This window comes from Babylonia areolata, chromosome 14 (genome assembly GCF_041734735.1).
Source record: "Babylonia areolata isolate BAREFJ2019XMU chromosome 14, ASM4173473v1, whole genome shotgun sequence".
NCBI lineage: Eukaryota > Metazoa > Mollusca > Gastropoda > Neogastropoda > Buccinidae > Babylonia > Babylonia areolata.
The window spans coordinates 11,540,933-11,552,913 of NC_134889.1; the positions used below are offsets into that span (position 1 = coordinate 11,540,933).

The 11,981-nt window shown below is 41.9% G+C and overlaps 1 protein-coding gene across 1 annotated transcript in view; it reads right to left on the minus strand.

Moving 5' to 3' along the window:
• The window catches only part of LOC143289816 (small ribosomal subunit protein uS13-like), a 28,897-nt gene extending 18,264 nt beyond the window's left edge, over positions 1 to 10,633 (minus strand). Inside the window, exons 1-3 of the mRNA XM_076598979.1 lie at positions 10,576 to 10,633; positions 2,949 to 3,047; positions 2,347 to 2,433 (exon numbers count right to left, since the gene is read on the minus strand). Of these exons, the coding sequence (XP_076455094.1) occupies positions 2,347 to 2,433; positions 2,949 to 3,047; positions 10,576 to 10,578 (189 nt within the window). The 5' untranslated portion in view covers positions 10,579 to 10,633. The remainder of the gene's footprint in view (positions 1 to 2,346; positions 2,434 to 2,948; positions 3,048 to 10,575) is intronic.
• Between the last annotated feature and the right edge of the window lie 1,348 nt (positions 10,634 to 11,981).

The window sequence follows — 11,981 nt, forward strand, 5'->3', positions numbered from 1 at the left end:
GATTTTTCAAGCACTGCGCACTCAATGTTGAAAAATGCAACAGACATACGTGGGGACTCTCTTTTTCTTCCCCACTTCAAGCGGGTAAAAGGCCTTGTCAGGCTTGCACGCCTTGATATTGATATATGATATGATATAAGAGGTACTCCAACGTGGAAGTGCCAATATTAGTCTGGGAAACAGCAGAGTTAGGCAATGGGGCAGAAGAATCCAACACTGCCTAAGTTCCAATGGGGCGTGCACGTACCTGCTCTGTGGGCGCAAGGCGCGGCACCAGAAGGCAGAGTGGTGCATAATTGCTGCAGCAAGTTTAGCGATGAGTTGCTGATTGTTTGGTTGAGTAGCTTGCTGAGACACCATTAGTGGATGGGAAACAGCAGCACTCGGCGGTGTGGCAGATGGGGTCATCACCGCATAGCTTGGTAGGACCGTGCACACACTCGCACTGAAGGCGAGGAGCAGTGCCGGTGCAAGGGAAATAACTGCGGCGGTCACCGGCAAGGGTGCCGAAGCAGGGGTTGCCTCCCTTGGATCGGGTGATCCGGTCAAGGGGGGGGGGGGGGGGTGCACGCGTATGGGCAAGCGTGTCCCCTAGTGGTCCACCTTCCTCCCTACACCAGGGGAGGGCATCCCTACACGCCTCGGTCGCTATTGGATCCGAGACGGTCGAGGCAAGCCGCGTGGGGGGTCGCGTGATCCGATGTCACGGCTGCCACCACGGACGCATCGCACATAGGGCCCAGTCTAACGTGCGGATCCAAGACAAGCTGCCTTTTTTCCCCCCCCCCCCAAGGGATTGTGGCCATTCCATTGGTGCAACTGTGGGTATGGTAAAGAGATAGAGGAGATCGACTCGTACACTGCCGACTGGCAGGGCCGAGAAAACGTGGATCGCGTCGAGTGAGTTCGCGGATCGATAAAAATGACATGAAAGGTAACACTGACCTGAGTGTGTGACCACAAACCTCTAGAAGTCATCAGAGGAGGTGGCGGAGGTCTGGAGTCGACCGGAGGGAGCGGAGGAAGTGGAGAAGGCGGCGGGTTGGCGTTGTTTAGAGGGCCAGGAGTAGAGGGCCCAGAGTGTCAGCGAATCGATTGCGATCGCGCTTTAATTTTAGCACGATTCCCCAATCGAGCTACATAATTATGTGACCTGGTTGGAGACATAATTTGACCACAAACAAGAACGCCAGAGAATCGACAGACAGACAGAAAATACGAAAAAAACTTAGCCGTATGAAGAGCACAGGTACAGGAGTCATGATGGCTGCCGGAAAAAGAGGGCGATAACCAGCGGGACAAAGGGGAGGTTACCTACTTCCGGGAGGTTATCGGCCGTAGTTTCGTCTGCTCCGCATGGGCGGATAGTTTGCACAGGACAGGAATGTCAGACCCCTGCCGGAGTCTGCACTAGTTGGGTCACGGTTAAGTATGTGTAATTAAAATCACATTTCAGTCATTGTAATGAATATTTAAATTTTCACTGCCGCCACCAACCTCCAAAAAGCAGATGCTTCATTTTTTATGTTAATCTGAAAACAGATTTCCATGCCTTGATGGAAGAGTTGCACCCATACAATAGGACACCAATCGCACTTGGTCTTGCCCGTGGCGTCAATTTTGTGACTGGCGTCGCCTACCCGTAAAGTTACTTTTTTTATTCTTCACTTCTGTTTTCACGGTCTCATCTTGCCAGGCCCAGTTCCACTATTTTTCACTCCTTTATCGATCTCTGCTGCAAAAATCTTATTATCCTTTGTTAGTTTTCTCATTTTATCAATGATTGAAGACGATCGACGAAATCAAGTATCTTTGCAAGTTGTGAAGCCCGCAAACGCAAGTTGTGAAATTGCGACCGAATGCAGATAAGCTGAATGATGACAGAGGAGCAACAGAACACTTATTCTCAATTGGTTCGCTTTTCCAAACATGGGGCATTTTACCAAACACTGTCGGTCTGTCTTGTCGATCAGTCGGACAATGTGCAACCTTCGTCGGTCGGTAAAAAACCTCACTCCCCTCTTCCCCCAGATTTTCTCAACGGGTTTACGCAAATCTCAAAAATGGCCTCTGGATCCAATTTTCGGTTGGAAAAATCTCATGCCTGAATATTAAGACTGTCTAGTTTCACCATTCCTTGTTTTTCTTCATTCTTCAAGAATTTTTTTTAACCAAAGACTCGAGTTTAAGAGAATGAATAAATAACCAATCATATAAAGAAGAGGAAATCATCACGCCTTATGTAAATATTCTTTTCAGCAACGGTAAAGGGATTGCATCCATCAACACATTTTATACAACTTGGATGTGAAAATGAGGGTAGGTAAATGAAAACATGCATTTTACCTCCTCCTCACTCAGTTCTCCTGCTCGCTTTGAGATATCCACGTTGGCCTTCTTGCAGACCACGTTACTGAACCGGCGTCCAACACCCTGAAACGTACACCCAAAACAGGTTGTGAGGTCAATTGCTTACCAGTTAATGCAGCAGGCTTGACAGTTGACTGCTCCACTGCATACTTGAGCCAGTGCCATGTACACCAGACGGCACTTCAATGCAAATGAAATTAAGGAAGGTAACCATCAGCACATCAGGTGGTTAAAATAGGCTATGTATTTTTAAGTTAAAACCGGCTATCTATCTATTTTGTCATCTGTCATCTGCAAAAGTGTCTGCAATACTGTTTATCATGCTACAGCTGTAAATAGTGCAATTCCAAATACATGTTATGAAAAGTTTTTTTCTTTAGTATCAGCCCCTTCCCACTGCTTGTATTTTGGTTTGTTGTTTTTTAATCTTGATGCCATTACCTATTATCACTATGTATAAGAGAGAAACACAAGCACTCCTAGGGCATCCAAGACATTTAAGACTGATAGAGGGTGCGGGGGCAAGGGCGGGGATCATTAATGCCATACTTTATCAGCGACATTCTTGACATACATACCTTGATGGCAGTGATGGCAAACATTATCTTGATTCGGCCATCTATGTTGGTGTTGAGCACACGCAAGATGTGCTGAAACTTCTCTGGAATCACAAGAGACTGAAACAAAGAATGCAAGAAGCAGGTATACCGGTTGAAACACACATATTTTAATTTTTCAAGCATGAACTCCTCCCTCCCTAAGATCACAAGCCTTCCTCCTAAATAGGGATTAAGTGATAACTTTTTCTTAGAAAAAGTCAGAAACAAAATTGCAGGAAGAGGAAACATACTATGAATCACAATCAGTCAATGTGCGCACACATCACAGAAGCAGCATCATACACTAAATTTTCTTTTACCAATTAAAGGATCTCACAGATTTTCTAAAGACTGAATGGGGAAGCATTCATTCTACATTTTTGGATGCATTTGTTCATACGGGAAAACCATCGACAATTCAAATAAATTTGCTGTTTGTTTTATTGTTGCTTTTCTTTTCCCCCACATCCAACTGCTTTACAGTCTTAAGTGTATACACCCCCACTAAAAAAATCAAGCCTATCAACAAAAAAGATTCCACTTGATTTGGATCCCAAGTAATAACCATCTTCATCGCAATTTATGAATGCGGCATACCATTGCTACTTGGTACCTACTTTATGAAGAATGGTAAGAGGTTCGAGTGGGATTTGTCTTCAGACCTAAATTACATGACATGACTGTATGCAGAGCTTGACATTAACAGTTGCCTGACTGGCCGGGAAAGTAGATCATGTGTCGGGCAAGTATTGTCCTTACCAAATTTCGGAGAGTCAATCAACTATGACAGCACAGATCATGTGACGCACCTCTATAACAGTACAAGTCTACTGCACTGAACTCTCCAGCAGTCTACTGAAATTGAACAGCTGATGTCAGAACTACAGATTACATCTTCAAACTAATCAAAGTCTCAGTGTAACAGAAAGGAAGGGAGCATGTTCTCTGTACGAATAACGTATGTTTTGAGAAAAAAGTTTTCATGTCACTCGCCATTAATTACAGGCAGTTTGACACTTTATTATCAAACCCCATGACCCCCCTCCCCCCCAAAAAAAAACAGCAGTGTAGTGGTGCACATCCACATGGACAACGATAGGACAAATGTCCTCACTTATTCAAAACATACTATTACCAGGGTCATCAAAAAATTTTCTCTTTCAAACCAAGATGAATGGAACACTGAAAACAATACATCAATGCATTTTTCCAAGTTAACTAGGGGTGATAAAAATGACCAAAGTAGTATCAATCAATAAGTTCATAAAAGACATTATAAGTTATAAAAAAAATATATAGATATGTAAAAAGCCCAAAGCCCAAATACTCAGAAGATATTTCAAAATGATGCATATAAAAATATCTAAAAATAAATCTCAATATTTTTTTTTACTATGCTGGGCAGAAGCAATATAATTTCACACAATCAGGGATTCATCCAAGCATTGGATATTAGATGCTGTAATAACTCTTGAAAACAAGAGGCAAGGCCTTCAAGACTCACTTGTGATACACTTAAAAAAAAAATAAATAAAAACTAATGTGATACAATTAAAAAAAAATATAATAGTTAAAATGTGTTCTGTACTTGTTATCATAAAGCTTCAGGTTAAAAGAAAAAGAACAAGAGAGCAAGGCCTTCAAGACTCACTTGTGATACACTTAAAAAAAAAAAAATCTAATCGTTAAAATGTGTTCTGTATTTGCTTCGGGTTAAAAGAAAAAGAAAAAAAAAGAAGAAAAAAAAGTCCTGACGGCAGATTCGAACTCCACATGTTCGGGTGAGAAGAAACTGTCTTACCCATTACACTATCATGGCTCCTTAGCTGACGTTCAAAAATATAACATTTAAACATGCTTTTTTAAAGGGCGATAAGTCGATTGTGGTATTCGCAGTGAGAACACTGTTTAAATCATATTATTCTCGTGTATCTTGGACATTCAAAAAATCTTTACGGGCAATTAAAAATTCTTTTTAAGTGCGGTAAAGGAGATGTGGCTATCGCAGCAATCACACTGCAACATTTAGCCATTTTCTCTGTATCTAGATAGTTGTACAAGTTTAGTTACACCCGGTTGACATGGTCGGTTCAATTTCTTTCATGTTCACTCTAGTTTTAAAGTTGATATGAAAATTGAGTATTTTGTAAAACTAATAACATGTAGAGCCAAGTACAAGTGCTTCTAAACATCGTATGAAGTGAAAAGGACTTCATTTTGAGAAAACTCAAGAGCTGGAAATTTTTACGTTTCATCAATTCAAGGGTATTAACTCTCATGGTTTATTCTTTTTAACTGTGAATTCTGACTGATTCTGTGGATATTTTTATGGCAGTTTGGGGCATAATCCAGTAAGTGATGAGGCATTCACAAATCTTTCTCTGAATAAATATTTAACTGTCTTCTTCTCTAACTTTCCATCACATGTTATCGTGTATTGTCGATTGAATATAGGATTGAACGGGCAGGTCAACAACTTAAACAAAATGGCTTTGGGGGATTTTTGACGTAGACTGCCGCCCTCCAAGCTCAACATTGATCTTCGTCTTTGGACATTGACCAAAACAGATATGGTGGTTCGCAGCCAGTTTTCATGTAGCATCGGTTTATGGTCAAAACATTCCTGTTTCAGAAGCTTGTTCAACTTCTCAGAGCTGTAGGTACAGCCTAAGACAGCACAGTTTTTCTTTTTTGGCATGGTTCCACGTGGACACGTTGACCGAGTATGTACTTAAAAAAAAGTGTTTACTTTTGGTTTTGCCGGAAATAGACTCCCTGAGATGTTATAGTTCACTAGCCAAGATTAGTAATGGCGACACGCATGAATGGTTCACAGAGTCTACAAGAAAAGTCGTGAATGAAGTCCACTAGTCGCATTGATTTTAGTATTTTCCAAAAAAGACCACATGGAACACAGTGAAAGCCCTGTACACTGAGAGTAAAACACAAGCTTTTTATGTATTGAGAATAATTTCAAAATGTAATGTTTAAGATGAGAAAGATCAGTTTAACTCAACAACGTCTGGTCGGCTGCCGATTTCCGATGCTATTCCATTCACTTGAAATTGTGTCGGACCGTTGTTCGTTCGTTCTATAGTAGTTTTCTTTGTTTGTGAACCAGACAACCCCAAACCACATCATATGGTTTTCAACATGGCGGCACCAAGGCGAAACCGATTCGTGAGGAACATAAGAATGGCTCAAGCACTCGAACTGATTCATGAAACCGGGTCTGATGATGAAGATGCTGTTGTTGGATTGTTTGACAATGCAGGTGACGAAATTTCAGACTCTGATTCTGACTATATTCCTGACAAAAACGATGACGAAGTGGCGGACACCGACGATGACGAAGGCAGAATGACTGGTCAGCGAAACTTGACACCAACACGTGCGCCTGTTGTAGCGGCTGATTCTCCAACTAATGGAGAAGAACCCGAGGAGATGGAAATAGATGAGGACAATCTGTTCGATGATCATAGAGATCCAGATTATATGTATGATTGGAGTAGAAATTTGGCCAATTTTCCACTCAACCCACCCTTCTGTTTGACACCAGGATTTCAGGGCCCCCTCAAATTGCAGCCTTGGGAGAACTGCAAACCAATTGATTTTTACAGTCTCTTCATTGATAAAGTATACTGAAACGCAGGAAAACAGAGACAAACCGTTATGCTGCAAAAAACATCCAGCAGGTACAGCAAAGAGAAGAACTTTCACCACGGTCACAATTCAACACCTAGAAGCCTGTGACACTGGATGAAATTAGAAAATTTCTGGCTATCCTCATCCACATGGGGATAGTAAAGAAACCAAGGACAGTGGACAACTGGTGTACTAATCCAGTTATGAAGACTGGATTTGCCTCCAAGCTGTTGAAACATGACAGGTTCAGAGCCATCCTGTCGTTCTTCCACCTGAACAACAACTCTACATTCCTGGAGCGAAACCATCCTGACCATGATCCACTCCACAAGCTGAGACCATTGATTGACCACCTTGTGCATGTAAGTTATTTTCTTTTTTGTGTGTTTGTTTTGAATGTGTATGTGTTATGTTATTTATTCTTCCCCACTTGTTAAATATTATCAGTTCAAATGATAGCAAATGTTAGTAGATAATGGTAGTATTAGCTGAAGTGGTAGTGATGGTTTGCTGTATCATACATATTGTGATCGTCCACAATAGTAAAAACTTTGCATGTTTCAGCTCTTCAAGACTGTGTACATCCTGGAGCAGAATATTTGCATCGATGAGGCCCTTTGCCCCTGGAGAGGCCGGTCATCTTTCCGGGTCTACATGAAGGACAAGCCGGTAAAGTGGGGCATCAAGCTATATGAGCTGTGTGAGAGCTCCTCGGGGTATGTGTGGAAACTTGAGGTTTACTGCCACAAGCCGGGTCTCAGCAACCGCCCCCACGATGTTGTCTTCAGGCTACTGGACCAACTGCAAGACTGCGGCTATGTCCTTTATGTGGACAATTACTACTGCTCACCCACCTTGGCCCACAGTCTCACTGCTGTCAACACTAGATGTGTAGGTACTGTGCTGGCTAACCGGGTGGGCATGCCAAAGGATTTGGTGACTGGAGCCTTCACCCGCGGCCAGATGGACTACAGGAGACTGAACCAGGTGATGGTCATTAGGTGGAAGGACAAGAGGGATTTGCATATTATAACAACTCAGCACATCCCTGAACTGACCACAGAGAGATCATGGTCAGAACACAAAAGAAAACCCACGGCTGTTGTTGACTACATTGGCAATATGGCTGGTGTTGACCGCAGTGACCCGATGATTTCATACATGCCTATGCACCGGAAGACCGTCAAATGGTGGAAGAAGCTGGCCTTCCATCTTTTGACCCTCACAATGATCCAGTCTCACTGCGTGTACAACAAGCTGCAGAGGAGTCTGGGGAAAAAACCACTGACACTGGAAGAATTTGCCATTTCTGTGTGCTATGACCTCACCAGTCTTCCAGTTGAGGATGGTGCTGCCCCGGTCAACGAGGAAGTCAACCGCCTCAACTGCAAGCACCAACACTTTATGGAAAATACAGGCTACAGGCAATGTGTTGTGTGCTACGCCAAGGACAAGGCAAGAGGAGCCACCAGAGAGCACCTGAAGAACAGGGTGCAGCACACCAAGTTTCAGTGTCGACAGTGCCAGAAAGCCCTATGTGCTGTGCCCTGTTTTGTAATCTACCACACCAAACAAGACTTCAGCAAGCAACAGTGTCACTGAAGTGTCTACAGTGTGTGCATTGTGTAAAAAAAAAAAAAAAAAAAAAAGAAAAGAAAAAAAGTGTATGTGTGGTGTTTTTTCCAATGAGTGTACAGTCCTGCAAATGTTTTTCAGTGTGTTTTTCAAGACTGCAAGCAGCAATCAGTTTTTTGTTGTTTGTTTTTTCCCCCGAATATATTATCATCAAATCTTTTTTTATGCAGCATGCATAAATAGTGTCATAAGCACATCAAACCAAGAGTACAGTAGCGTGACTAAACCAGTGTATGAGGATTCAGAGCATGAAGAAGTGGATTACCTGTGTTCAATTTTTTTTTTGTTTTCCTGCCAATGTTTATCATAATGGATTACCTATATCATCAAAACCATGTGGTTCCTTCACTTAAGGTAAGCATTTTTAGTAAATTCATTGTTATAGCTGTCCACTGGTACGAGTTTTATGTTTGTAGGGTAAGTGGTTGATTTTTTGTGATTTTTTAAAAACTGCTCAAAATAGTACGATTTGAGAGGGAAACCCGGTCATTTTGACTGTGGCTAGAGTGAGTTAAAGCAAATTAAGCTCCCTAACATTAATTACATATTAATTTCCCTTTTTTACTATCTGCACCAAAGACATGCAAAATAAATATAACTTCCATGCTTAGCCAAAGAAGTTCCTGTCTGAACAAAAAATGATAAAAATGACTGCTCTTGTTGTTGTGTCAGAAAATCAGATCAAAGTGGCAAGTTTAGATAATAAAAAAAAAATTCTAAACAGTAAATTCAGTTTGCATATAATTTGGCTTCTTTTAAAAAATTTGTTTGTGCCCATCCCAGAGGTGCAAAATTGTTTTTAAACAAGATGACTGGAAAGAACTGAATTTTTTCCTATTTTTATGCCAAATTTGGTGTCAACTGACAAAGTATTTGCAGAGAAAATGGCAATGTTAAAGTTTACCACGGACACACAGACACACACACAGACAACCGAAAGGAGGATTAATACAGAGACTGTTTACACAAGTGAGTCAATGACAAACTTTTTCAAGTGAAACAGCACCACATCCAAATGATTTTTTGCGGAGTAGGACACTGCAGTCAACGTTTTATGTCTAGGACCAAGATGCATCTGATTATTATGGCCAGTGATGGGCATCAATCCTTGACTGGCATGCAGCAAGCAGCTCACATTGGTCTGACATATACTGTTCACTAATGGCTCAACAGAAAAGTCCAACCAGGACTCAAACTCAAGAAGGTAGGTGGCAGAATGGTTAAGACGCTCAGCAGTCAATACAGAGAGCCTGTGAGAGTGTGAGTTCGAATCCAGCTTTCACCCATTCTCCCAAGTTTGACTGGAAAATCAAACCGATCATCTAGTCTGATCATCTAGTCTTTCGGATGAGACAACAAACCGAGGTCCAGTGTCCAGCACATACTTGACACATTGAAAAAGAACCTATGGCAACGAGTGCTGTCCTCTGGCAAAATTGTGTAAAAAAAAATCCACACTGATTGGTAAACAAAAGCATAAGCATGCACTCAAGGCCTGACGAGTGTGTTGGGTTATGCTGCTGTGAAGCATACATGGATTTGTCCGAACAGTGACACCAGAGAAACAAACTGAAAAACTGGTCCACAGTGGTCAACCTCAACACCTCCGGACTCCATATTTCATTATTTGCCATGATCTCCCACCAAAATCACCAACTAACTCCCACTATCTTTTTAAATTACGTATCGACGAACTCCCACCGACTAAAATTAAACGATTATCGTTCAACATTCTCGTCGGGATCTCCACGAAGCACCGAGCTTCGATAGATCGAGGATCGTCGTCGAGCTACTTCGAATTATTGTAGATGTACAGCCTGAGAATTCATCAATATTCATGTGCGTAATAAGTAAACACAACATTGGTGTGTTTCACTAAGTATATAAACTGGGTAGTCAGATGTTTATCTAGGCCAGACACTTTAAGAATTTCCAGGCTCTTCTTCGAACTACGAGTCAACAAAATGTGAGCTGAACCAAGCCTGCTCAATGTGGCCACTGGCTGTCAAAACTTCTTTGACTTCTACATCCTCCAACTGATATTTAGAAAGAGGGGTTTCTTAGTTCTTAAACTGCTGACAAGAATAACTAAATTCGAACAACCAGTTACAATTAACTAAATTTCGAACAAACGAATTCAATGACTGAACACACGAGTGTGATGATGAAGAATATACACCGACTTTCAAAGCATCAGCAGTAAAAAAATCATTGAATTATAACGTCGAGAACTTTCCCGTACACAAACAGTTAAAATATAGCAATCTTCAATTAAACTATTGAAGATGATCGTGCGATTATTATAAGACTCCTCTTTTGAACTCACCATGTTTCCACAGCTGCTTCTACGAAAAGGAAGTACCGACTACAACGGAAGACTAAAGCGAACATGCGCAATGATAAAGCGGAAGTTGATCCCAGTTCCGAGTTTTACATTTATTTGCTTATTTATCATCATTGTTTTTTGTGGGTTTTTTTTTTTTTTTTTGGTTTCTTTGTTTGTTGTTTTTTTTTGGTAGTGCGCTTAGAGTTGACTTCATCAAGATTTTGCGCCTTATAAATATTATCATATTATTAGTAGCATTTTTATGTATTTATCTATTATCATTTATTTATTTGTTTATTTATTTATTTGTTTGTGGTTTTATTTTTTTTCTCAATGCCTAAGCGCGTTGGGTTACGCTGCTAGTCAGGCATCTGTTTGGCAGATGTGGTGTAGCGTATATGGATTTGACCGAACGCAGTGACGCCTCCTTGAACTACTGATACTGGTACCGTGTTTGCCAGGTATTAAAAAATTAATGAAAATAAAAATAAAATAGAGAGATAGATACCTAGACAGATTTTCGTCAGAAGAATTCAATGCATGTTCAAGTGCAGTGAGAGAGAGAGTCGTGGCAGCTGCATTTTGTTGGACTGAATGTGTATGTGTCCTTTGTGAGAGAGAGAGAGAGAGTTAATGTGTCGGTCCTGGTGTGCCGATGTATGTGTGTTGGGCGGGTGGGGGCTGGGGGGGAGGGGGTTCATATAAAAGCATTTCACGGGTTAAAAAAAAAAGTTCAGCCATTGTAATTAATAACCATTACATGATAATTATCAGTATGAAGGGAACGAGCGATGATGTCACGAAACTGGGATTATCAGAGTTATTTCCCTTCATTTCGACCCGCTTTCGCTTTTGTTGCAGACTTTCTCGAACATCATCATCATCTTCTTCTTCTTTCCCTTTCCTACCGCCTTCATCAGTGAAGATTCTTTAGATTATTAGGGGGTTTGCCTGTTGTTGAGTCACTTCTGGTACAGTTTGCTGGTTCAGGGGATGCTGGGGATGGGGATGGGGAGCTCGGGGCGGGTGTGTGTGTGGGGGGGGGGGGGGAGGGGGGGGGGGAGGGGATCAGATTTGGGACTTGAAGCCTTCCAGGGTAGGGCTGAGGGCAACCTCAGCAGGAAGGCTATTCCAATCAGATATTGTCCTGCGGAAGAAGGACTTCTGTCTGTATAGAGTCCTGCAGTTGGAGGGATGATATGTTGCTGGATGCGGACCATCAGGTTCCTTTGGGTGCAGAGGGATTTGGGGAGGGTTTGTGGCATGTGTTGATAATGAGGCTTCCATTGTGGAATTTGTAGAAGTTCATCAGCTGCACCCTTCTCCTTCGCTGTATGAGGGGGGACCACTGAAGGGTCTCCAGCATGTCTTGTACACTGGAGGTTTTGCGATGTCAATGGGTGACC